The 26,883-nt window shown below is 41.2% G+C and overlaps 1 protein-coding gene across 1 annotated transcript in view; it reads right to left on the bottom strand.

Annotated features, from left to right (window-relative positions):
* ScsbetaA (Succinyl-coenzyme A synthetase beta subunit, ADP-forming) overlaps positions 1-26,883 on the bottom strand; it is a 195,920-nt gene that overhangs the window by 85,767 nt on the left and 83,270 nt on the right. The window contains exons 3-4 of the mRNA XM_067759638.1: positions 4,429-4,581; positions 4,188-4,350 (exon numbers count right to left, since the gene is read on the bottom strand). Coding sequence (XP_067615739.1) covers positions 4,188-4,350; positions 4,429-4,581 — 316 coding nt within the window. The remainder of the gene's footprint in view (positions 1-4,187; positions 4,351-4,428; positions 4,582-26,883) is intronic.

Raw genomic sequence — 26,883 nt, 5'->3', positions numbered from 1 at the left:
TCTTTAAATTAAGCTTGGTCAATGATGTTAAAAGAGCGGGTTGGAGAAGGAAACGTTTTGTGCTCTTGCTCTGCGCTTGCCAGGCTAAGGCATCAGCTATTAGGAGTGCTACAGCTGTTAGATCTAGAGGCAGCAGGCGGCAAAGATCCTAGAAAGTTCTTTTATAACTGGGACTTGGTTTTTGATATGGTTTTTCAGTTTCAGCTGCCAGACCATTGTAGCGTTTACCAGGCGGAAGTAGTAGCCTTAACCAAAGCAGTAGAAACGCCGAAAGAAAATAGTGTGACGAATATTAGTAACACTAAGTGATACTCACATCACTAATCTGATACTAAGTAAATAAAGCCACAACAACAATAAAGCAAGCTGCCACACTTGTATGTACGTAAACAAATTAATCATCATGTACACACATACATACAAGCAGCAGAGAGATACGCACAAACGCATGTCATCATCAGCTATTACTTCGCTCACATATACACACTCATATGGTTACACACTACAAATACACGGCGCATGGCTGGTGACCAGGTAGAGGGTTCTAGAAGAAACGTCTAGACATTCGGGCAGAGAGTATAAAAGCAGCAGAAACTGAGAAGTCCGTAATCAGTTTGATTTAAGCACGCTATCAGTTGCGAAGTAGAAGTGTTATTGTGAATTACTTTCAAAGTAGTCTAATAAAGACCATCTTGCATTTTTGAATATTGGAGTTAATTATTCAACAATTTAGCGACACGAACGTTAGGAGAAGGTGTAAAATAAGAGGAGGTTCCTTAAATTCGTTACAATAGCTTAAAATAGCAGCCGCGTCAACTTTTATTCGCTTAGCACAGCATTTTAAAGTGTGCTAGAATGTAAGCATCCCTGGAAAAAATCGGGATAGGGCGAAGCATACATCTATATTGGGTCCCAGGACATACGGGAATAGATAGAATGAAAAAGCGGGTGAGCTAGCTGAAAAAGGCGCATCCCTCGTTCTACGTAGGCATCCCAATTAGAATGGGTGAGATTAAGAAAAGGCGACAGTTGCAAATGATCGACCAAGCAGGAAAGGCGTGGACCCAAGCGCGGGGCTTTAATGCGTCGAAGATCATGTGTAAGTCCCACAACCTTAAGACTAACAAAGTTACCCCTATCATTAAAAGAGAGGGCACCGTAATTTTACCACAATAATTCGTCAAGTAAAATTCACGTTAACTGATTTTCAGGAGTATCATAAACCCTGTTAAAGCTTAACAGGGACAAAAATACGCCTTTTTTGCATATTTGGCAGGAGCTGCATTGGGCCGATGTCGCAAACATATATATTCTGTGCTGGCAAACCGGGGTAGGGACTAAGAGTCTGTTTCCCTGACCTACACGATTGCTGCCGGTAAAGAAGGGGGGGGGGGGGGGGGAGAAGACGGGGCAGGGGCTGATGCTCGGCATTGCTACCGACTCTACTACGGAGATAGTAGTTATGAGTGATAGCAGCCGTTTGAGTTGTTGGCGCCGTGGGGCGCGAGCAGCAGCGGGTACTTGTTGTGGCTTGCTGAGAAGCGGAATGTAGTGGGGGGGGGGGGGGGGGGGGCGCTAAGGCTTAGACTACGGGACGCCCTTGGGCGTGAACAGCAAGGAGCCACAAAAGATTTATAAAAGTTACGTGGACGTCGGGTTTTGGCATCAAGCCCTGAACAACCTGTCCGATGCAAACATCCCTTGTACGAGACACACTGATCAGAGTATGACTGTCCTAAAAAGATTCTTTTCCGGCAGATGCAGCAAAACCATTTCTCAGGACCGGGGTCAGGAGATGGACCCGGATTGGGTTCGATACCTTCCCGGAGCAAAAGAATATTGAGCAGTCCCGCTGCAAGGAGCTGCTGGGAGGATGCCAATTTATGGGAGGCACGTAACAAATTAAATGGGGTTACACTCGCTCCGGTACATAGAACCGACTGCCTTGGGAAGGTGGTCCCGCTACTAAAGCCTGGGAAACCAGCTAACATAGGAGAGTCATATCGCCCGATATCTCTCCTATCCCCAGTAGCCAAGGCGTTTGAAGCCTTTTCGCTCCCCTACTTCAAAGCAAATTTGCAGCTAGCCTGTCATCAGCATGGCGTTAGAAAACTCCATAGCACCACCACCGCGCTAAATGCAATTAGCACCCAGATAAATTGTGGTTTAAATCAGAAGCTCCACCATAGAACAGTACTCGTCGCGCTAGACCTATCAAAAGCTTTTGATACGGTCAACCATGGCACGTTACTGCAAGACCTGGAAGGGTCTACCCTTCCCCCATGTCTCAAAAGGTGGACCGCAAATTATCTGGGTGGTTGGCAGGCATCGGTGCAATTCAGAAACGAAACATCAAAGAAGAAGAATTAAACAAGCGGTGCCACAGGGTGGTGTCCTATCCCCACTTTTAATTTCTACATATCCAAACTACCTTCGCCACCGGAAGGAGTTACTATCCTTTCTTACGCCGATGACTGCACAATAATGGCCACAGGCCCGGCCCCACAGATCGATGAGCTTTGCAAGATAATAAACGGCTACCTCCCTGATCTCTCCAGTTTTTTCGCCTCGCGAAACCTGGCATTATCACCGACTAAATCATCCGCAACCTTATTTACAACTTGGACGTCCCAAATGTCGACCATTTTGAACATCCATGTCGATGGCACTACGCCATCAGGATCTACATTTTGGTGAGCATGCAGCCTCAATGGTACCGAAAATCCAGAGCCGTAATAAAATCCTCAAATCTCTTGCTGGCAGTACTTGGGGAAAAGATGAAACGCTCATTACTACTTGCAAAGCAATTGGCCATCCGATTGCATGCTACGTGTCCATTATATGGTCGCCAAGCCTTAAAACTACTCACTGGAAGAAGCTACAAGCCTGCCAAAATACTGCTCTCAGAATCGCAACAGTGTAACGGCGCCCTAAACTCAAACACACCACATCAAACATGCATCAGCTGTTCATGTACGAGTTGACCGAATGCAACCCAGCGATTGGTTGGCTCGGCAATGATAATTTGAGACTTTGCTACAAGTGGTTGTGCCTAAGAAGATAATTTTACAATATAAGTTGGAAAACATTAAAGATAGATATTTAAATAAACTTTTAAATAAAGTTAAGTATTTTTAAGAAGCCGATTTGTGTATTAATACCACTTTGGAGATTTCAATAAATGCATATACTACAATGTGCTAAAACGGGCTGTCTTCTTATGTCCCCAGAGCATCATCTACATAATGAGGCGCGAATACTCCCTATCAGGGAGAGAAATGAGATGCTAACCTGGGCATCCCAACAGGTATCTTATTGATGAGCCAACACCGCCTAGGGGGTTAAGGAGTCATCTTCGTTAGCATTATGAGGAAATACGGCACCTGAGAACTCAGCCGTATGAAGCCAAAAACCACAAGCAGGTCCTCAGTGAACTCCAGAAACAGGCGTCGAACCTTTATGCCGGGAATTGCCCGGTGAATCCAGTACTCAAAGAACAAAACCAGAACCAGAACCCAAAACTTGCGAAAGAGGAACGCACACTCCCCAGGGAAACACGAGTCACTCTAGCTCAACTTCGATCTGGATACTGTAACAGGTTAAAATCTTACCTATCCAGAATCAACCCCGACATACAAAATGTATGCCCCGCTTGCAATGTGCCACCACATTACACCAACCATCTCTTTAATTGTAATGTGGAACCAACGCCTCTAACACCCCTCTCATTATGGTCCACCCCTGTTGAAACAGCAAGTTTCCTTGGACTTCCGTTAGAGGATATTGATGACAATTTGTGATCGGCCGCACCTATTGGATGGGGCGAAGCACTACTACAACAACAACGGCGCGCATGTCCGTAGTTTTTTAATTGTATAGAAATATTAAAAACAACAACACTGTGTAGCTAAATGCTTAGCGTAGCGTGCCTTAAACGTACTGATGATTAAGGCAACGTTCGAAATGGATCTATCATCTGCGAAGCTATGGTAGGTGTCTGAAAATTACAATCTTCTATTCCAATTAATAATTTTTCAATTACAGAAAAATTGAAAAAAACAGTAATTATCAAATAAATTATTGTTATAGGCCTTGAGCTCGAATTCGAACTAGGTAGATTTTTAATTAAAAACCCATATTATCACCATTTCTAAATAAGATAAAATAAAAAAAGATTAAATACAAACATTAAATGCGCGCTCCATCATAACGGCAAAATAGAATTCACGGCGTGGAAATTTTCGCTCGGCAACCATAACAGAATTACAAATGCGACCGGCTGCCCCTGTCTGTTTGGTAACTAAGAGTTGATTTACCATTTTATTGGCAATTTCTTGTGCTTCATCGGGTCTGTATTTGATTAGAATGTTTAATGATTTAAACTTTATTTTTGTATAGATGTAAATTTTGAGTTCATATCTTACTTACGTATTGACAATACGCACACCACCTTTCAAACCATTCTTGAAATGACCTTTACCTCGTCCTCCAGCTAGAACTTGAGCTTTCAGTACAAGATTGTTCGTGTTCAGTTTCTGGGCTATCTCCTTAGCTTCTTGGCCCGATTTCGCGACGCCAAATCTTAAACAATAAAATAAAATTAAATTAAATACTTACTAAATGTCATATTACTTTTAGTTAGAGTGTGTATAGTTGACAATAAAAATACGATTTGAATGAATCATTTACCATGTTGATTTCATATAATAAAAAACTTTTCGAACCGTCTTGAAAACTGTGCACGGTGGTCCCCGACAAACTTTAATTCTGACCAAAGCTGGGCAAATTCAATTCCATTACATTACCCATTACATTACTCAGTAATTGGGTAAAGAAATCAATTCCTTTCCTCCACAGCAAAGGAATTGATTACATATTAATTCCTCAAAAAAAATACCAAAAGCAATTTCGTTCGAGCCTCAATCGAGTACAAAAAATTTTTTGTTTGTAATTGAAAAAAAGAAAATACTTTGCGCAATTGTAATTTCTTTCCCAGTACTTTCGAAAGGAATGGGAAATGTAATCGAAATTTCTTTCATTTATATTACAAGAAATGGAAAAAGTACTTTCGAATTTCCCATTCCATTTCATTCCTCAAAGGAATTGCGAAAGTAATTGAAAAACTAAAAGTTAGTCTGTGTACAAGAACTTACTCCTGTTGATGTGGGTGACTTTTTTACCGCAGACGAGCATACTCTTGCCAGTGTTTCACGTGTAAGAGATGGTTGCATCGTCCCGGTTAATCTGGGTGACAACCCAACGTTCGCCATCCCCGTAATTTCTAAAAAACTTTTGTGGCTCCCTGCTGTTCGCGTCCAACGGCTCACGCTCGAGCGTACCTCCGCCACCTTTTAGCAGCAATGCTGCTCAGCAGGCCACATCAACCGCTCGCTGTTTCTAGCGAGCGAACGCCGCCTCCAGCTAACACGGCGGCTCCAACCCAACACTACAATCTACGTAGCTAGAAGCAATGCTGAGCACCTCTTGGATTCGCTTCCAAAGGCCGTCGGTTCTATGTACCGAAGCGACTCGGGATTTTTCCCGAACAAGGACTGCCATTTCAGTGTAACCCCATTTAATTTGTTGCGTCCCTCCCACAAATTGTCATCCTCCCAGCGGCTCTTTGCAGCGGGACTGCTCCATATTCTCTTGCTCCGGGAAGGTATCGAACCCAATCCGGGTCCTTCTCCTGACCCCGGTCCTGAGGTTTTGCTGCATCTGCCGGAAAAAAATATTTTTAGGACGGTCATACTCTTGTCAGTGTGTCTCGTGTAAGGGATGGTTGTATCGGACAGGTTGTTCTGGGCTAGATCCCAAAACCAGACGTCCACCTAACTTCTATAAATCTTTTGTGGCTCCTTGCTGTCCACGCCCTAGGACGTCACGTAGTCTGCGCCTTAGCGCCCCCCCCCCCCCCCCTACATTACAGCAGCCCCGCTGCCTAGCAAGCTACAACAAGTACCCGCTGCTGCTCGCGCACCACGGCGCCACCAACTCAGACGGCTGCTCCTACAATCTCCGTAGTAGAGTCGGGAGCAATGCCTAGCATCAGCCCCTGCCCCCGTCTTCTCCCCCCCCCCCCCCCCCTCTTTTACGGCAGCAAATTGTGTAGGTCAGGAAGACAGACTCTTAGTCCCTACCTCCTTTTGCACCGTTTGCCAGCACAGAATATATACGTTTGCGACATCCGCCCAATGCAGCCCCTGCCATGGACGGTGCCACTTTCCTAGATGTTCTGGTCTCCGCGACGGCAACCTCCCGACGGGTTTCATGTTGCCAGGCCGCATACCCAAATACACCGGGTACCCCAATGCTTACCCAAGGACGTCCAGTCCCAGGGCCACAACAGCAGTCGCGTCCCGGCCTTCCACAACCCAGGCATAGTCACCCGTCACTTACTCCCAGAGCATTGCTGCGATTCAAGAGACTAAACTCACAGCAAGATCTGCATTGCAGACCTGTTCTAATGTCCACAGAAAAGATCGTGAGAGCAGAAATGGAGGCGGCATCGCGTTTATCATACACCACTCTGTGCAATATCGTATATTTGATCATGTTGCCAGGCCGCATACCCAAATACACCGGGTACCCCAATGCTTACCCAAGGACGTCCAGTCCCAGGGCCACAACAGCAGTCGCGTCCCGGCCTTCCACAACCCAGGCATAGTCACCCGTCACTTACTCCCAGAGCATTGCTGCGATTCAAGATACTAAACTCACAGCAAGATCTGCATTGCAGACCTGTTCTAATGTCCACAGAAAAGATCGTGAGAGCAGAAATGGAGGCGGCATCGCGTTTATCACACACCAATCTGTGCAATATCGTATATTTGATCTCGACATCGACCGCAGGGACAGTGTCTTAGAACGTCAAGGCTTATCTGTCCGGTCAGGTGATGCAAAACTAGAAATCATCAACATCTACATTCCCCCTGCCACCTGCTGCCACAGTGGATACCGCGCCTTACTCACTGGCAACATTCGCATTATCTTAGGCGACTTCAATGCCTATCACGATCTATGGCAATCAAACTTGCGGGTGGACAGTAGGGGTGAGATGTTGACGGATCAAATAGAAGAAACGACATTCTGCACAATAAACGGAGACGCCCCACACGTATGGTAGGAAGCTTTCACAGTTCGCCGGATATTTCAATCGTGAGCGCAGAACTCGTAAACTGCGTCAACTGGCAGCCGATGGTAACATTGGCATCCGACCACCTGCCTATACTTATTTCGCTCGAGCGTTCCGCCGACTTCATCGTCACAGAAAAACGCACTTTCATAAACTTTAAAAAAGGAAAGTGGGACGAATACAAATCCTTTACAGACAACCGCTTTGCTGCCCTCCCTATCCCAACTGATGCCAGCCAAGAGGAGCGTGTTTTACGCAAGGTCATTGAATCCGCCTCGGCTCGTTTCATTCCCGCCGGTAGAATTCCTGAAATTCGGCCCACTTCCCGGCGGAGGCCGCAAGTTTAGCGAGAGAACGTGACCTTATAAGACAGCTCGATCCCGGCGACCCCCAAATAAGGGATATAAACCAACGCATCAGATTGCTTGTGGATGAACACAAGCGGACGAAATGGGAGGAACACCTAAGCAGTTGTAACCTCTCTGCCGGTGTAGGTAAACTTTGATCTACCGTAAAGTCCCTATCGAATCCGTCTAGGCATAAAGTTTCCATCGCCTTTGGCGATAAAGTGCTGTCGGATACGAAAAAATGCGCGAGTGCTTTCTGCCGACAATATATAATGCATTCTACGCTCGACAAAGATAGACGGAGGGCCTGCAGACACGCACATAAACATAAATTAAGCGCGTCACCAATTACCATCACCGCCAAAGAGGTTGAGGATGCCATCGGTCATGCTAAATCATCCAAAGCAGTGGGCCCAGACGGCATAGCCATGCCGATGCTTAAAAGCCTAGGGAAAGAGGGTTTCAAATATTTAGCACATGTCTTCAACCTGTCTCTTTCCACCTCTGTCATACCCGAAAAATGGAAAATGGCCAAGGTGGTCCCGCTACTAAAGCCTGGGAAACCAGCTAACATAGGAGAGTCATATCACCCGATATCTCTCCTATCGCCATTAGCCAAGACGCTTGAAGCCATTTTGCTCCCCTACTTCAAAGCAAATTTGCAGCTAGCCTGCCATTAGCATGGCTTCAGAAAACTCCATAGCACCCCCTCCGCGCTAAATGCCATCAGCACCCAGATAAATTGCGGTTTAAATCAAAACCCCCACCATAGAACAGTACTCGTTGCGCTAGACCTATCAAAAGCTTTTGATACGGTCAACCATGGCACGTAACTGCAAGACCTGGAAGGGTCTACCCTTCCCCCATGTCTTAAAAGGTGGACCGCAAATTATCTGGGTGGTCGGCAGGCATCGGTGCAATATATAAATGAAACATCAAAACCAAGAAGAATTAAACAGGGGGTGCCACAGGGTGGTGTCCTATCCCCACTTTTGTTTAATTTCTACATATCTAAGCTACCGTTGTTGTTGTTGTAGCGATTAGGTTACTCCCCGAAGGCTTTGGGGAGTGTTATCGATGTGATGGTCCTTTGTCGGATACAGATCCGATACGCTCCGGTAACACAGCACCATTAGGGTGCTGGCCCGACCATATCGGGAACGATTTATATGGCCACATTGAACCTTCAGGCCATCCCTCCCTCCCACCCCAAGCTCCATGAGGAGCTTGGGGTCGCCAGAGCCTCGTCTGTTAGTGAAACGGGATTCGCCGCTCGAAGGTGAGGTTGACAATTGGGTTGGAGAAGCTATATGTTGCGCTACACAACCCCTTGAATTGCAAAAGTTAATTTTCTAAGCTACCGTCGCCACCAGGAGTTACTATCGTTTCCTACACCGCCGTCGTGAATGTAGTCAGCCCTATTTGCTTTCGACAGTTGCTATACTTGTAGTTCAAAACTCTTTCAATTTTAATAAAGTTTATTGAAATAATAGCATTCTTGCTTAAGACTAATTTTACACAAGTTCTTTGGCATTAGATTTAGATTTAAATATTAAGATTGATATTTTAGGCTGTGCATATAATAAAATCACGTCCGATCGTCTCAAGTGTTTTTTAGAACTGTTCTTTCGGTAGAATTCAATCGTCCGTTCGTTAGTTGGCGTTGGTTAAACTTTCGTTTAGTGTCAGAGTCGCTGTCTGTCAGAGTCGCTTAAGGCTTGGTTTCCTCCAAAACCGGTACCGCTAAGTTGCGACCGCTAAAGAGCGGCCGGTATACTCACCATTTCTAGCGGCAACACTTTGTTGGAAGCTACGAACTGTTACGGCAGACGAGTTGCAAAAGTTAATTTTACATTTTTGCATGGTTTTTTTAGTTTTTTTATAATTTTTCTTTTAATAAACTCACAAGAAAATAATTTCAATTCAAAGATGTTAGTTATTTTATAAATAATTTGAAATATTTGACAAAATATTCACCGCTTTGACAATAGCGGTGGGAAAAACGGTGATGAACGAGTTTCTACCGTCATGACGGCAGGGTTGTTTTATGCCCGGCCGCTATATTACGTTACGATGAACTTCACCGTCATCTTAGTTTCCACATAATTACTTTTGGTGCAATATTTTTGACAACGTACTCTACCGCTATGTAACGGCCGCTATATAGCGGCACCGCTTTTTAGAAAACCAAGCCTTTAAAGTTAAGGCCGCGGTACAATGACATTTTTCATATAGATGCGTTTAACACAAGCTTATGCATTACAATAACATCGCCACAATCAACCAAGTTGTTGCGTTTGTAAATATGAAGGAACTTCAGACTTGGCAATTTAAGTTTATTACGCCTTGCGCATTCACATAAAAAATTTCGCTAAGCACTGTTATAATAAACATTCTCCCTATACGACAAAAATTCTTGCTAACATATTTTGTGTCGTATTCGATTGTTATATTGCAGTTTTAAATTGCGAAAAATGTTAGAAAATTTACCAACCAGTGGGAAAAATAATTTCACTTGCAAAGTGTGCTGTGATCTCAATGCTTATAGGTTATGTTGAGCTTTCCCAACCTGTTAAATCCTCTATAGCATTGAGCGTCTTGGAGGGCGCCGCCTCCAAATCTTCGCCAACTTGGTTGCTTTAAACAGGGTTAACGTGTCGGACGTTTTCGTTCCGTGTAAATTAAAATCGAAAGACACAACTTGATTTAATTTTAAAGAACTCTCTTTATTACCACAATCTTAACGATTAGCAAAAAACACAACCGAAGTTAAAGTATGCGAATATTGGAATGTCTATATCATTTTTTATCTCAGTGACGTCAGCCGTAGCTGCATTTGACATTCGCGTTGCCAACTGCCCGCGCCTGTCAAATGCAACTAAAGCTGCATGCACATAGCTTATATTATTTTAACGGATGTAAAGGTTAGTTTATCCTTACATCATGCTTCCTTACAAAAAAAGAATGAATTTGGCAAATGGATCGATCACATTTCATTTGTCACATTCATCTTTTTATGTTATCAATTGTTTCGAACGAACGATTATTAGGATGCACCTTCCTTTTTTGTAATTCGTTAGTTCGGACCAATTTTATGGCTAAGTAAACTTTCTTTTAGTATCTAACATTATATTGTGGTCTGTGTTTTTTTTTTTATGTCTGTTTTCTTTATATAATACAGTTTGTTTATGAATTTTCATTTTATTAAATTTATATTGAAAAAATAAACTACATGTTAAAAAATGGTTTTAAATATAGATTTTTGTTCTGCCTTATTGGCTGTATGCATGTTTCTTTTTTTTTCTTTTGTACATAAATCAATTTACTGGAATGCATATACATTATTCTATACATTTATTGTCGTTAACATTACATTGCATTAGTGTTTGTGGTTTTTTTTTTGTTGTTTTAATAGTTTTTTTGCCTTCTTGGCTATTTAACAATTCTTGCTATTTATGTTAGCAATAAAAATATTAGAAAATTTTGGATTTTCTACGTTGGTATAAAATATTACTCTACTTTTATAAGTCGATTTTTGTGTACTTCTTTTTCTTTTTTTGTAACTTCATCGAAAATAATTACGTTAGGTTCGTTAATTTTCGTTATAATAAACGGACCTAGATAAATATTTTCGTGTTTATGATGTGGTTCTTTCTGTAGAAGTACTTTATCTCCGGTTTTTACAATTAAAGGTCGTGCCGTTTTATCGTACAGATTTTTACTTTGTAACTTATTTTTATTTATTAGATTTTGTGCCATTTTGTGCGTTTTCTGCATCCTAAACTTAACTTCTTTGGCATAGATTTCGACGTTATAGATCGGGTCAATTTTTTCTTTACTTAATTCATTAGGCAAAGTTGCATTTTTCCCAAAGACTAACTCGTAAGGCGAAAATTGGTTGTCGAAAACTGTGCTGGTCGTAGTATTGTGTAGGAAAGTAAAGTATTTTAAATAAACATCCCAATCAGAAAAAGTATCTTGTAAATATGCACGTAAGTATTCATTAAAAACTCTATGATTACGATCAATCGTGCCAACAGTTTCATGATGGTATGCAGTTGAAAAATTATGTTGAATATTTAAAAGTTTAGTTAATTCTTCAAATAATTCATTTTTAAATTCAGTACCTAAAAATCTGATTTTATGGCATTCATTGTGCCGTAAGTTAAAATGAATCCTTCAAAAATTGCTGAAGCGATTGTTATTGCCGATTTGTCTGGTACAGCGACTGTTACCAGATATTTAGTCATGTCGCAAATCATGGTAAGTGCGAACTTGTTACCATATTTGGATTCGGGTAAGGGTCCTATTTTGTCAATTACTAGTATATCGAATGGTTTACAAGGAGTTGGTGTTAAAACAAGTTTTTCTTTTGTTTTAGGTTTAACCTTGTTTAAGAGACAATCTTTACAATTTTTGATATATTTAGATATATCACGAGTCATGTTCTTCTAATAAAATTTTGTTCGCAATTTTGCGTAAAGTCTTTTCATTCCGCAATGTCCACCAGAAATGGGATCATTATGGTAAATTTTCATAAGTTTTAATTTTGTATCTTCATCTGTTACTGTCTCCACTGGATCTGTTAATATAATTTCTAATGATTTTAAAATTTTATTTCCAATATTTTTGAAATTTGTAATAGTATAATGTTCGAACATAATATCGCTTTTAGGCCATTCAATTTGCTTAATCTTGTGTTTGCCGGCTTCTGATTCAAGCCTCGAAAGTAATTTCTCTAAAGTCATTATTTCGTTAACAAGCTCAAAACTAAGTAACTCGTGTTTCTTATGTTTAATATGCGCAAAAATTCTTAAATTTGTTGTTTTATTATTTTTATCGTACGTAATTGCAAATCTTATTCGTGGAACTTTTTTCGAAAAATTAAATGAAAATTTGTCGTAGACATGTAAAGTAATTTGTTTTTCGTTGTTTTTGTCTGTTTTCCTATGTAAATTTTTGTCGTTTGCCTTTTTTGTCATGGCTCTTGTCTGTAATGCCAAAATTTGTTTGTTAGCTTCTTTAATCTCATCGATTGTTATACGCGATAGTGCATCAGCACAAACGTTTGATTTACCTTTTATGTATACAATAGTAAAGTTATATTCAGAAAGTTCCAGTCTTATTCTTGAAAGTTTTGAAGATGGTTCTTTCATGTTGAATAAGTGTACTAGAGGTCTATGATCTGACTTTACAATAAAATGGGTACCATACACATATGATCAAAATTGCTTTATTGCGAAGTAAATAGTTAAAAGTTCTAATTCTATAATGGGTTTTTTCTGTTCGGCTTTATTAAATGCTTTAGAAGCGAAACAAATTGGTAGATCACTACCTTGTTGTTCTTGACTCAAAATGGCGCCACATCCAGTTGTGGAAGCAATAATGTAATAATGAATTGTTTAGTAAAATCTGGATATTGAAGTAATTTTGGTGAAAGCAACGCTGCTTTCAAAGATAAAAACGCTCTTTCGCACTCTACATCCCATACAAATTCAACTCTTTTTCTGCTTAATCGATTTAGAGGCGCTGCCAGAGACGCAAAATTAGGTATAAATCGTCTGTAATAGTTTGCAAACGCGACGAATCGTCGTACCGCGTCTTTATCAGTCGGTTTCGTATACTTTTTAACTGCGTTTCTTTTAGAGTCGTCTGGCAACAAACCTTTGGCTGAACATTTGTGACCTAAAAATGTAACTTCCGGTCGTAAAAAGTTGCATTTATTTGGGTTAAGTTTGAGATTAAAAGACCTACAAGTATCGAAAACTTTTGAAAGATTTTTAATATGGTGTGCTTCACTACAACCTATGACGATAATATCGTCGACGTACAAAAATGCGACATTGGGTGGTATACCCGAAAAAGCTATTGTCATCATTCGTGAGAATGAATTTGGTGCTATATTTAAGCCGAATGGAAGCACTTTCCATCTAAATGCGCCACGGTCAGTGCTGAAAGACGTAATGTCACGAGAGTCAGGATGCAATTTGATGAAATCCTGAAAAAAGATCTAATGTGGAAAAATATTTTGCTCTACCGAGATTGTCTAAAATATCGTCAACTCTAGCTAGTGGAAATTTATCAGCAATGAGTTTTTTGTTTACTGCGCGAAAATCTACGCACATACGATATGCTTTTTGACTATTTGTATCTTTCTTTGGGACTACAATCAAAGGACTATTGTAATTCGAATAACTGGGTTCATCAAATCATTGTCTAACAATTTATTTACTTGGCGATTTATTTCTTCGCGTTGAGAGTATGCCAATCTATAGTTTTTAACATATACCGGTTCGTTGTCTGTCAGTCTTAATTTTTGCTCGTAAAAGTTATTTAAAGTCATTTTGTCCGTGTCAAGAGCGAAAATGTCGGCATAATCTATGCAAAGGTCAATTAGTTTACTTTGAGAATGTTGAGGTATTTGATTTTTGAAAATTGAAATAAGTTTTTTCGTTCGTTTCTCTTCTGTTTCTGTCTTGTTAATTGTATAAACATTATAATTTGAAAGTTTTTCTGTCCGAATACTTTTTCTTTTGACATACTTTATATCATCCGTGGTATTTATGACTTTAATTATTGGGTTACTGGGGGTTAAGATACTTGGCTTGGATATCATACCTGGTTCCAGGCTCTGGATCAGGGACTGGTATCAGTCTTAGACCGGCCATAGTGACGAATTGTCACACGTGATTGGTTGTCACGTCCTGCACGAGGTGCCCCTGCTTCTACTAATAATGGCGGATCTAGAGAGGACAACTCGATAAAACCCGAACCCCTGAGTCATTGTGCCGACCTCAGGGGTGGGAGGACCCTGTTAAGGGTCAAGATCGGTACTCAACGGTGACGAACTGGATTGTTAGGGACTTGATTTTGACTATGGATAGGAATTGATGACTTTGGGCTAGTAGGTGCAGTATTCTGCCACCTTAGTAGGTCGGGGTGAAACCCTATCGAAATGGCTGGTAGGTTAATGCTGCACCTGCCCACGTCCCAATAAACCGTGGCGGGCCTCAAGGTACGTTCCGGCTCCGTCGCCGTTACGTTGGTGGTGCAGGTGCTGTTGAAGATTTTCCCGCTTTGCGTCCGGTCTGGCTCTGAACGCATTACCCATAAGGTAATGCGTCAACCCTCGCGTGGCCTTCCTGCGTAGCATAGATAACCACGGGACCGTTGAAGGGCGACTACACAATCGGCTCCGGATAGCGGCCTTGAGGGGGGACTTCTTAGAATGGACACGAAAACGAACAAAAAGGAGGGTAGGAGTGACGGCGAAGGTCGTCATGGTGCGAGGGACGCGACAGGTGCGGAGAGTGCTCTGAAGCAGGTCGCTACCAGCCGGGAAAGCTCCCGGCGGGTCAAAAGGGCTGATCAGACAGATCAGCGCAGGGGTTTGGTTTCAAACCCCGTAGGTACGGGTAGTTCGGGTAGTGGAGGGGTGTCGAAACCGACACCCAATGCAGGCCCATATGGGGCTGTGACAGGGAAAGGCAGAGGTCCGGCGAATGCGACGGACCAGCCCTGTACTAGTAAGGAAGCCCTGTCGCGAGGAGCTTTCCCAACGGGAGCCGTGGGGTCGAAGCCTGCCGGGAACGGTAGGCGATCGACGCCGCGTAGGAAAGCTCTGGGTGATCGGCGCCTAGCTGAGAAGATCCTGGAGCGCTACGGCGGAAGGGATGCAGCTCAGATTTCTGAGAAGCATTCCCGGACGCTGGAGTGGGCCAGGAGCGTCGTAGCTTGCGACGACCACACACCGGTGTCGAACGATGCGGGTGAGCAGCAGGGTTTGGGGGCTATGAAGCGGCAAAGGTCGGATGAGCGGAATGCCTCAACGACAAAAAGGGCCCGAGGAGGTGGGGACGCAATTTCGTTTAGCGAAATCGCTAAACGAGCGGGCTCCATCACCCTCGGGGTCCTGGATAGGAGTAGGGAGGATGGTGCCATCTCCCGAGAGGAGTGGCCGTGGGTCGCCAGCGCCATATCAGCGGCCTATATGACCGCTGTTATGGAGAGCCCAGGTACACGGCCATGCTTCGAATACTCGGGGTGGTATCATGGATTTAGACTGATTACTTGTGCTGACGAGCGGTCGGCCTGTATCTTTAAGAAGATAATTTCTTTGGTTGGGGAGGTCTGGAGGGGAGCCAGACTCGAGGGATCTCCCCCTTCGACCGAGGGCTCGGGTATGGTTGCCTGCCGGGCCATCTCAGCCGGAGAAAATACTTGAATTAATGCATTACTGCAACCCGAACCTTCCGACGCATAACTGGAGGGTCCTCAGAGTAGAGGAGGCTGTTGGGCCACGTCGGCAAGTGCTGATTCTGCTAAACGCAGAGTCCACCGGTCCTCTCTCTGACACGAGGGGGGTTATCTCCTATGGCCTCGAGCGTGTGGTTCTCAAAATCTACCACGCCGATTCCAGGGGAGATGGTTCCTCTCCCCCAGAGACTGTTCGGGAGGTGGAGGCGTCCGCAGGGGAGCCAGTACCCATGGTTGTGGATGCTGACCCCGCTAATTTGGGCAGCGAAAGCACTGTTGACGTCCCGTCAATAGCGGGATCTATCATCAGTGCTAGTCGTCTGGCTGATAGGGCAGAGGAAGAGCTCCTAGCCTCCGAGGGCGAATCATCGATGGCGGGATCCGTCATCAGTGTAAGTCGTCTGTTTGGGGGGAGGAGGATCTCCTAGTCTCCGAGGGCGAAGCCGCCAAGGATGGGGTCAGAAGAAGGGTGGTGTTGATGGAAATCCGTCAAATCAATTTCAGCATTCTAAGGCGGCTTCCGCAAACTTGTTGCTCTGTCTTGAGAAAGGCGGAGTGGATATAGTACTTGTCCAGGAGCCAAGGCTGAGTAGTAACGGCGGAAAAATTTCTGGATTAAGGACGGGAAAATTCAACACCTTGGTGCATGAGGAGACAGGTAGGCCTAAATCCTTTGTGCTTATTAAAAAGGAATTTAAAGCTTTTATTCTCTCTAATTTCAGCAATGCTGGCGTAACCACGGTCTGCCTCGAACGAGGTAGTAACGAATTGTGGGTGGTCTCAGCGTATATACCCCATTGTGACGTAACGGGACCACCGCCTGTGATACTGGGCGAAATAATCGCTGAAGCAAGGCGGAGAGGTGTTGGCGTAATCATAGGTGCCGATGCTAATGCACACCATAGCATATGGGGGAGCTCGGATACGAGCACCAGAGGTGAGTCGTTATTTACTTTTATTGTAGATGAGGTACTTTGTATATGTAATAGGGGAAATGACCCGACTTTTATTACTGCGGTAAGGGAGGAGGTCCTGGACCTCACCCTGGTTAGCAGAGAACTGGAAGATCGGATATCTGGCTGGAGGGTTCTCAACGAGCACTCTTTCTCTGATCACCGATATATTCAGTTCTCGGTGAATGAAGAACGTCCCGGTAAAATATCTTTTAGGAACCCTAAAAGTACCAACTGGGACTTGTATTGTAGGAAGTTGGGAGAGCTATTGCCTGAGGCGCCTATCGTTGGTTCGGACCTGTCCGAATCTGAAATAGACGGTCTGGTGGAAAACTTCACCTTGGCAAGCAATAGCGCCTTTCAACAGTCCTGCCCACTGAAAACTTACAGGGGGAAGGGCAAGCCGCCCTGGTGGTCTGATTCCCTTGACGACCTAAGAGCGTCCAGTAGGCGGCTCTTTAACAGACCCAGGAGGAGTAAACTACCCTCGGACTGGGAGCTCTAAGAGTCTGGGGATTTATAAATATGAAATAAGGATAGCCAAGCGAGATTCATGGCGAAGCTTCTGCGAAAAGGTAGAGGGCTGCAATGAATCCGCGAGGCTTAGAAAAATACTCTCTAGGAATCCCGCCCCTCGGGGGTATCCGAGAGATGATGGTGGGGACTGGTCGATGAGTAGCGAGGAATCCCTGAGACTTTTACTGGACAATCATTTTCCCGATGTCCCAGTTGCGCAGGGATCTTCGCTTTCGTTGTCGGCGGTTGCTGGCCATGCAGAAATGCCTGCCATCCCACTACGGGAAAGTCAAATATCCTGGGCTATAAATTCGTTCAAGCCCTATAAGTCACCCGGCCCGGATGGCATCATTCCTGCGCAACTTCAAAGGTCTTTAGGATTTCCTGCCGCTGGTTGGCCATCATCTACACTAACTGCCTCAGGCTTAACTATATCCCTAAGTCGTGGCACACGGTTAGGGTCATCTTCATTCCGAAGGCCGGCAGGAGCTCTCATGTGTCACCTAAGGATTTCAGGCCAATCAGTCTCTCGTCGTTTCTTCTTAAGACGTTTGAGCTGATTGACCTGTACCTACGGGAATTGTCACAGCGGAGTGGGGAGGGGCCATAATTAGGAGGAAGGTGTGCAGGGGCACGCCACAGGGGGGTGTCCTATCTCCTCTGCTCTGGGTTGTGGTAGTCAACGAGCTTCTTGTGGAGCTGGAAGCCAATGGTTGTCGGGTGGTTGCCTATGCAGATGACCTCGCTATCCTAGTCAGGGGCAAATTTCTGGGCACCCTGCGCGATGTTCTGCAGGGCTACCTGGATACTGTGGCTAGGTGGGCTGAATCATGTGGATTGGCGGTCAACCCGGGAAAAACATAATTGGTTCTTTTTACAAGGAGATATAAGATACCCGACTTCAGAACTTCTTCGATTGGAGGGGTACCGTTGGTACTTACTGACAGGGTTAAATATTTGGGAATTGTTCTGGACAAGAAGCTGTCCTGGAGGCTTAATGTGGAAGATAGCGCCAGGAAGGCCGCGGTTGCCTTGTACTGCTGCAGGGGGGCTATCGGAAAGAGATGGGGGCTCTCGCCAGGAGTAGTACACTGGCTTTATGAGATGGTGGTCAAACCGATTCTGCTCTATGGGTGCTGGTCTGGTGGAAAGCACTGGACACGGCGAGCACATCCAAAATGTTGGTGTCAGTGCAACGGACGGCGCTTATCGGTATCAGTGGCGCTATGAGAACAACACCTACCTTGGCACTGAATGTCATGCTGAATATACATCCAGTAGATATTGCGGGAAAGGCAGCCGCGGCCCGGTCGTTGGTCAGGCTTCGTGATATGGGTTATATGCTTTCTGATTTCGGACACTCTAGCCTTCTTACTAGTTTCGACTTTATCCCGGACAGGACGGACTATTGCATGCCGGTGGCCGCTCCCTATAGAACCTTCACCCCAGTCATTCCCCCGAGGGAGGAGTGGAGAAGAGGAATTATCTGGGGCATGGGACCGGTTAACTTGTTCACGGATGGGTCGAAGTTGGACAGAAAGGTTGGCGGGGGGGTCTTTTGTCAAGAGCTAAATGTAAGCCGCAAGTTTAAGTTGGCTGATCACTGCAGTGTATTCCAAGCGGAAGTTGCCTGCGATTAAGGATGCGGTGGATGAAAGCTATCCAGCGCTACTACGGTTAGGGAATTTAACATCTACTCTGATAGCCAAGCGGCTATAAAGGCCTTGAGCCCAACTACAGTGCGATCGAGGGTGGTCTGGGAGTGCCTGACCTCACTTGCGATTGCATCGAATTATTTTACAATTAAGATTATCTGGGTCCCGGGCCATAGTGATATTCCGGGTAACTGTCAAGCGGATCTCTTAGCCCGAATCGGTACAACTGAACCGGATGAAGATGACTGTAGGGATTTCGGGATTCCGCTAGCCACCTGTGGATTGCTCTTCCATAGCTGGGCCTCGAGTCAGCTTAGCAAACGTTGCGCGGACACTACGTCTTGCAGGATATCAAGATCTTTCTGGCCGAAAGTGGATGGCAGGAGGTCTGCTGAAATAATTGGGTTCACTAAGGCTCACCTATCAATGGTCATTGGGGTTTTGACAGGGCACTGTCCCATGGGTATCCATGCGGTACGTCTCAATATATTGGAAACTCCATCCTGCTGCAGCTGTATGGAGGATGATGAGGTGGAATCACCAAATCACTTTATGCTTGACTGCCCAGCTTTTGCCAGAACTAGGCGAAAGAATTTCGGTCGTGACTCACTTGGATCTCCCGAGGAGCTATCCAAGGTTGAGATCGGGATCATTCGGAACTTTATCGTTGCTACCCAACGATTCTCTAAGTAGTTATATCTACGTCACCGTTAGTTTAGTTTATTATATGTGGTATCACAACGGACCGTCATGATGTCCAAGTGAGCTTCCCCTATCAGGGAACCTACCACCCAACGTAACCTAACCTACTGGAATTAACAATGCACCTAGCTGTGATAACACCTTTTTCAATTTCCTGCGAGTCCACGAAAAGTGGTTCGGGTGAATCTCCTAAATCAAAAAGTCTGAATATTTCACATATTGGCGGAATGATACAACTGTCGCTTTCTGTTCCGTGCAGGATTGGTATCGCAACTTTTTCATTACCTACCCAAAAGGTAATACTATTTCTTTCATAGTTAATAATGCATTTGTTAATTTTCAGAAAATCTTTACCCAGTATGCCATCGGATGGAATATTAAAGTCTTCATTTACTACATGTAAAGTATGTTTAACAGAAAAGTTAGAAAAATTTAAATTTACGGTAATTTTACCTAAAGTCGAAACTGAATTGGAAGTGACACCGGTAATGTTAATAACGTCGTTCGTATTTAAGGAAATATTTCTGGCTAAACATGATATCTTTATTAAATAAATGTCCGCTTGAGTGTCTACTAGGAAAGAACAAAATTTGTGTGACTCGTTAAGTTGTAATTCTATGAAATCAGAGTAATTTAAATTTAAACAATAGATGGCTATTGGTGAGGGAAGTTCGCTTACTCGCTTAATTCGTCCTCCCTCAGTGTTCGCTCCTGAGGGGTGTAGCATTATACGTCATACCCACTGTAATGTAGCATTATGCTTCATACCCACTGTAACTCACTTGCAATAATACTCATCATAAACTCCAAATATATTTTAGTAATAATCATATTACAATATTGTCCAACATAAATTATTGAACTAACCCAGACGGTTAACCAACATCAATGGAATGCCGAATATGAGACCCATTTCCATTCACAGCTAATAAATTTTGAGTATACATACAAACATACAACCCATTGTGGGAAGATACCAAAACACTCAAATTGATCTGCTGACGTTGCTAAACAACATGTACAAACCTACATGTATGGCGCCATGCATACAAAGACTGTATACAAACGTACATGTATGCATACTCCATTTCCTATGTACTTATTTTTAGTTATTAGTATTAAGATATTTATGAATGTATAGGTTAAGTCAATTACTATAAAAGACAAGAATTTATTTAATAAAGCGGAAGATTTAATGTCGCACCATCAAACGTGCAACGGCTTTTAATTCCTAATACTTCATGGCGATCCTGCCAGGAGTCGAACCTGGAATCTTCTGAAAATGAAAAAATTCGATAGGAAAATAAGATCAAAGAAATAGCTGGAAAATATGAAATTATGGAAAAAAAAAGAACATTTAAAAATACGAAAATTTTTTTTTGCACCCACTGTACCTTCCACTTATCCATTAATGGAGCCACTACCAATACATAACTGGCCGCTCTTCCATCAGCAACCCCTCTATTTTTTATGCAATCTGTAATAAATTTACCTTATTATGAATGAAAAATGTCAATCAAAAAAAAAAAAAATCTTTTCCTTGAATAATATGCGGAATTAGTTTGATAAAATAAAATAAATACATTCATTTATTGCCTACGTCTAATAAGGCCATATTTTTACATATTAGGAAAATAGTTTACTTTAACCCCAATAGATTAGAAATTATTAATAGCAAAATTTCTTTTTCTCTAACCCTAGGTAGATAAATAATAAAAATTATTCAATAACTTATTTACATAGAAAAAATTCGATAGGAAAATATTTTGCATAAGTAATAGTAGGAACTATAAAAATAATTTAGAAAATAATGATAGGAACAATAAAGATAAGGATATAGTAGTCCATACATTCATAACTTAAAGTAAAGAATCGTTCCAATTTACGCAATTTGTAAAAACATGCCGATTTTTAAGTGAGTCGACGCTCTTAAAGACCGGCTATGCAAAAACAAATTAAAAAAATTCTCTATATGTAAAAACTCAAAATTTTTTTTTTTTTTTGAAAAAAGAACTATACAAAAAAATATATATATGTAAAATGTAAACATTTTTGAAAAAAAAGAGGATATGCACTAAAATATAACAATAAAAATAGCAAGGTCAGCAAATCGAAAACAAATCAAACAACCTCTTTCACTACAATATCAAGTAACAATAAAATATCAAAATCATTGAAAATATGACAAAGAGTCTTATACAATTGTTCACAAAACAATTATATAACATGGTGTAGCATTATACGTCGTACCCACTGTAATGTAGCATTATGCTTCATACCCACTGTAACACACTTGCAATAATACTCATCATAAACTCCAAATATATTTTAGTAATAATCATATTACAATATTGTCCAACATAAATTATTGAACTAACCCAGACGGTTAACCAACATCAATGGAATGCCGAATATGAGACCCATTTCCATTCACAGCTAATAAATTTTGAGTATACATACAAACATACAACCCATTGTGGGAAAATACCAAAACACTCAAATTGATCTGCTGACGTTGCTAAACAACATGTACAAACCTACATGTATGGAGCCATGCATACAAAACTACATGTATACAAAGACTGTATGCATACTCCATTTCCTATGTACTTATTTTTAGTTATTAGTATTAAGATATTTATGAATGTATAGGTTAAGTCAATTACTATAAAAGACAAGAATTTATTTAATAAAGCGGAAGATTTAATGTCGCACCATCAAACGTGCAACGTCTTTTAATTCCTAATACTGCTGTTTGTATTTGAATTGGAATTTGGACTTATATTATTATTGTTGTTATTTTGGTATCTATTTCTGTTATCATAGCGATATCTCTGATTACACTGGACCACGAATTTCAACTTTTTCTCTTTACCAGAAACGCCGTTATGAAATTCGTATGTAAAACCACCCCCTTATTTTGAAAATTGAGTTCATTTTTGATTCTATGGTACCGTTTTTGAGATATTTTCAATTTACCGTTATTCGAAAAAACCAAAAAGATGGCTCCCTTTAATTACGTATATCTCACGAAGGTGTTAAGCAATTGCAAAATGGAACACAGAATCGGAAAGACGATAAAATTTGCTATAAATGCATCATACATTGTTTTTTGCTCAACCAGATAGTTTTCGAGATATTAGCTTATCATTTCATATCTTTGTTTTTTTTTTATGAAAAAATATGAAAAAAATTACTTTTTGCGAGGGCAGCATTCCAAAACCACAACTTTTTTCCAAATATTTTTTATTTACGTAAAGCTCTGTTTAATTAGAAAGCTATCATCGAAGAAAATCGATGCAAAACTACGTAAGTTATAAGCGATCAAATAAAAATACCTAGGTTGCGCAATTTCAACGTATACCTCAAAACGTATGTATGGTATAAAGAAGAGTGAAATATCTAGCTATGCTCTGTTTCTATTTAGTTAAAAGTTCAATTTATGAATGAAATTACCCATATTTTTAACTTTTTTTTTTTAATTTATTTATGTTTGTACTATATTCTAACAATCTTTATCTTAATTTTATTTTACTATGTAGTCGAAATAATTATGTGTTCGACTTTGACGCTTATTCAGTTTAGGATCGGTTTCTCTTATGAGAAACCAGCAGTAATCATCCATCGTTGCGACGTCCCAGAATCCTTGATATCGATTTTCAATTAATTTCATTTGCTGATGATGATTGCCAGTTCGTCACTTTCGTCGCCAAGATTTGCCGGAAAAAAGCTCAAATGTGAGTGCAGAAAGTGAATTTTTAACGACATATTTACGCCTGGAAAGAAAATATTAGTTAGGTAAACAAGTTATAGAATTTTGGGAAATTAATTTTAATAGGCCTTTAATATTTACCCATTTTCGCATAATTATAGATTAAGTCATTCACTATCTGCTCGTTGTTAGGGCTTTTGTGTCTACCGAGAAAAGAAGCAACGACCTTTTCAAAGGAGTCCCACGCTGCTGCCTCAACTGATGAGAGTAGTCCTTTGAATTGATTATTGTTGATCAACTTTTTTATTTGTGGTCCGACAAAAATACCTTCCTTTATCTTGGCTTGAGAAATATCTGGAAAAATTGTTTTCAAATAGTCGAATGCTTCGCCTTCTTTGTCCAAAGCCTTAACAAAGTTTTTAATGAGACCGAGCTTGATGTGTAAGGGTGGAAGTATGATTTTCTCTTTCTTGACAAGAGGGGTGTATTTGATGTTATCCACACCAACGGTAAACTCGACTCTTTCCGGCCAATCCTTTCTGACGTAGTGGTCCTTACGAGCTCGGCTATCCCACTTGCAGAGGAAGCAGCAGTGCTTGGTGTAGCCACTTTGTAGACCGCATAGCATTGCAATGACTTTGAGATCAGAACATATTTTCCATTCATGCTCTTCATATCTGATAAATTTGAGTAGTTTTTGCATTTCCTCGTAGGATTCCTTTGTATTTACTGCATGTGCGATCGGGATAGAAGGCTTTTTGTTACCAATATGCAATAATACAGCCTTCAAACTCAGTTTATTGCTGTCTATGAACAATCGCCACTATTTTGAATCATATATTTGACCAAACTCTTTGAATAAACCAGGAATGTCGTTGCAGTAGCATATACTGTCTTTCTTGGTAAATGGTTCGTGACGAGTTCTACAATATATCACCTTAACATCGGATGACACAAATTTAAATTGTTGCATACGAGAAGTGTGGATCTCGGCCTTTTCCTTGGATAGTTCCAAATCTCTTATCCAATCATTAAGTTGTGCTTGTGACAGAACGTTTCTCTCGTTTCCCATGCGAAATTCAGTACAACTTGATTCCCCGCACTCAGATATTACTGTTGACAATGGAACTGGATCCGCAACTGCCGTTGAATGTAGTACTGGTAATGTCACTGTAGGTACGCTGGCATAGGTTACTCTTCTTGATCTTCCAACGCCAAGTACTTTTGTTTGACAAATATAACACTCTATTGAATGGCAAGTAGGTTCTCTCCATATCATTGGTGTATCAAATTTTATTTGTTGTCCTGATTCCGACTGAATCAATTCTACTCGACACGATGTACACAGTGTTCGGTGTCCATGGTTTTTCAGCATTTTTAGGCTCAATGCCAAAATACTTGGAGTATAAAGTTTTGATATGATCTGAGAACACTCGTCGTCGCCTTATGATAGTATATTGGCCACACATGAAACAGAACATATCTGGATTGTTATTACACTCAAATTCTCGCGTCCTTTTACTCATTTTTTTTTTTTTTTTAATAAATCACGGTTTTGTAATTTGACTTATGAACTAAACTATCTCCGGCGAGCCTTGCAGATGTTATGAAGTTTAAAGGCGCATTAACTCATATTTATACTCGGAACAAGAATAAAATTGAAAAAATTAAATCTTACCTAGACAGAAAGGTTCCTTTTTATACGAAGTCGGGAAAAGAAAATACTACCTGCTTTAGATGTAGGCTTTAAAAATTTTCTGTGTTTAATAATTTTGAAAATCTACCTGCATACTTACCCATAAGTGACGGAAATACATGTTTATAACTACATGCCTACAGCAGGTTTCGAACCCAACCACTCTTCCTTTCGATGCAACCACTCTACCTACTATAAAACAATTCGAGTATTAAAAGTACTATTTGATTTATTTAAAGAAAAAGTATTATCATTGCTATGATGTTATTCGTTTATCCGGATAATATCCCATTTGCACTTTATACCTTTTATATATGTATGTATACATACATTGAAGTTGCGCAACCTGGGTATTTTTATTTGATCGCTTATAACTTACGTAGTTTTACATCGATTTTCTTCAGTGATAGCTTATCTTTTTTCTAATTAAACGGAGCTTTATGTAAAGAAAATTTATCTGAAAAAAAAAGTTGTGCTTTTGGAATGCTTCCCTCGCAAAGAGTAATTTTTTTCATATTTTTTCATAAAAAAAAAACAAAAATCTGAAATGATGAGCTAATATCTCGAAAACTATATGGTTGAGAAAAAAAACAATGTATGATGCGTTTATAGAAAATTTTATCGTCTTTCTGATTCTGTAAACTTATTTGCAATTGCTTGACCCGTTCGTGAGATATACGTAATTAAATGGAGCCATCTTTTTGGTTTTTTCGAATAACGGTAAATTGCAAATATCTCAAAAACGGTACCATAGAATCAAAAATGAACTCGATTTTCGAAATCAGGGGGTGGTTTTACATACGAATTTCATAACGGCGTCTCTGGTAAATTTTGCCCGTCGACCAGTGTTATTGTTACCGTTATAGTTACTATTATATGAAAATGAACTATTATTTCTATAACCAGTATACCCGCGGTTTGGGTAAAAACCTCGATAACTACCACGTGGATTTCTGAATGTACTGTTACCACGTGATCGAAAAGCTAGAACCTGACATTCAGTTACTTCGTTGTTTTGTTCTACAATTAATTTTGCTACTACGTCTTTCGGATCAGTAAATGCTGTTGAGGCTAAAATGGTTTTTACTAAATTGGATTTTGTATTTAAACGACACACGTTAACAGTTTGTTCGACTGCCATTTCGTGAGCTTTTACCTGAGTGATCCCTTCAATAATAAGATACCGCTCAAGAGAGTCAGCTAAATCTTCAACTTTTTTGGCAAAATCTGTATAATTGTTACCGTTAACGTGCAACGCTGCAATTCTCCCTGCTACAACTTTCGAGTTGTCTGGTTTGATCCTATTACGTAGGGCTGTTTTAATTTCATTGACTGAAGTTACTTGTGTGTAATTTTGATTTTAAGAACGCTATAAAAGTATCATTTAAATCTGCAGTAGCGAATTGTTCAAGTAATGCAATTTTGTCTATAAAGGAATCAAGTGCTAGAGGATCACCACTGTAGTTTTCTCTAATAGAATTAGCACATGTGTTAATGAAAATTCTCTTTTCCTCAGGTGTCGCCATGATTTGATCGTTAAGATCTGGAGCTGAATTAGCAGAAGGTGAGGCCACGTTTGTACTATTTGGATCGTTAAGATCTGATTTTAAAGTAAAAGAAGTTGAAGTTAGTTTTGCACTACTTGAATCGTTAAGATTTGAATCTAGATTAGAAGTTGAATTTTTAATGGAAGGATTTTCGAAGCCCGGAAAATCTGTTGACAAAGAAAATCTATTTTCCTGGTTTGTGACTTCTTCTGTCGAGGATGAAGCTAAACTTTCGTAGCTTGAGGCTGAATTATCGGAATCGGATTCTGAAGTTTTTTGCACTTGCTTACCACTTCTAAGGTACATATGTAGCTATCAGAATAGCTCAAATAATTCAGTTCAAACTATGAAATTAATGAAGTAC

The sequence above is a fragment of the Eurosta solidaginis genome, chromosome 1 (assembly GCF_040869045.1).
Source record: "Eurosta solidaginis isolate ZX-2024a chromosome 1, ASM4086904v1, whole genome shotgun sequence".
NCBI lineage: Eukaryota > Metazoa > Arthropoda > Insecta > Diptera > Tephritidae > Eurosta > Eurosta solidaginis.
Note: the sequence above shows the minus strand (reverse complement) of the source record. Positions and strands in the feature narration are given on the sequence as shown.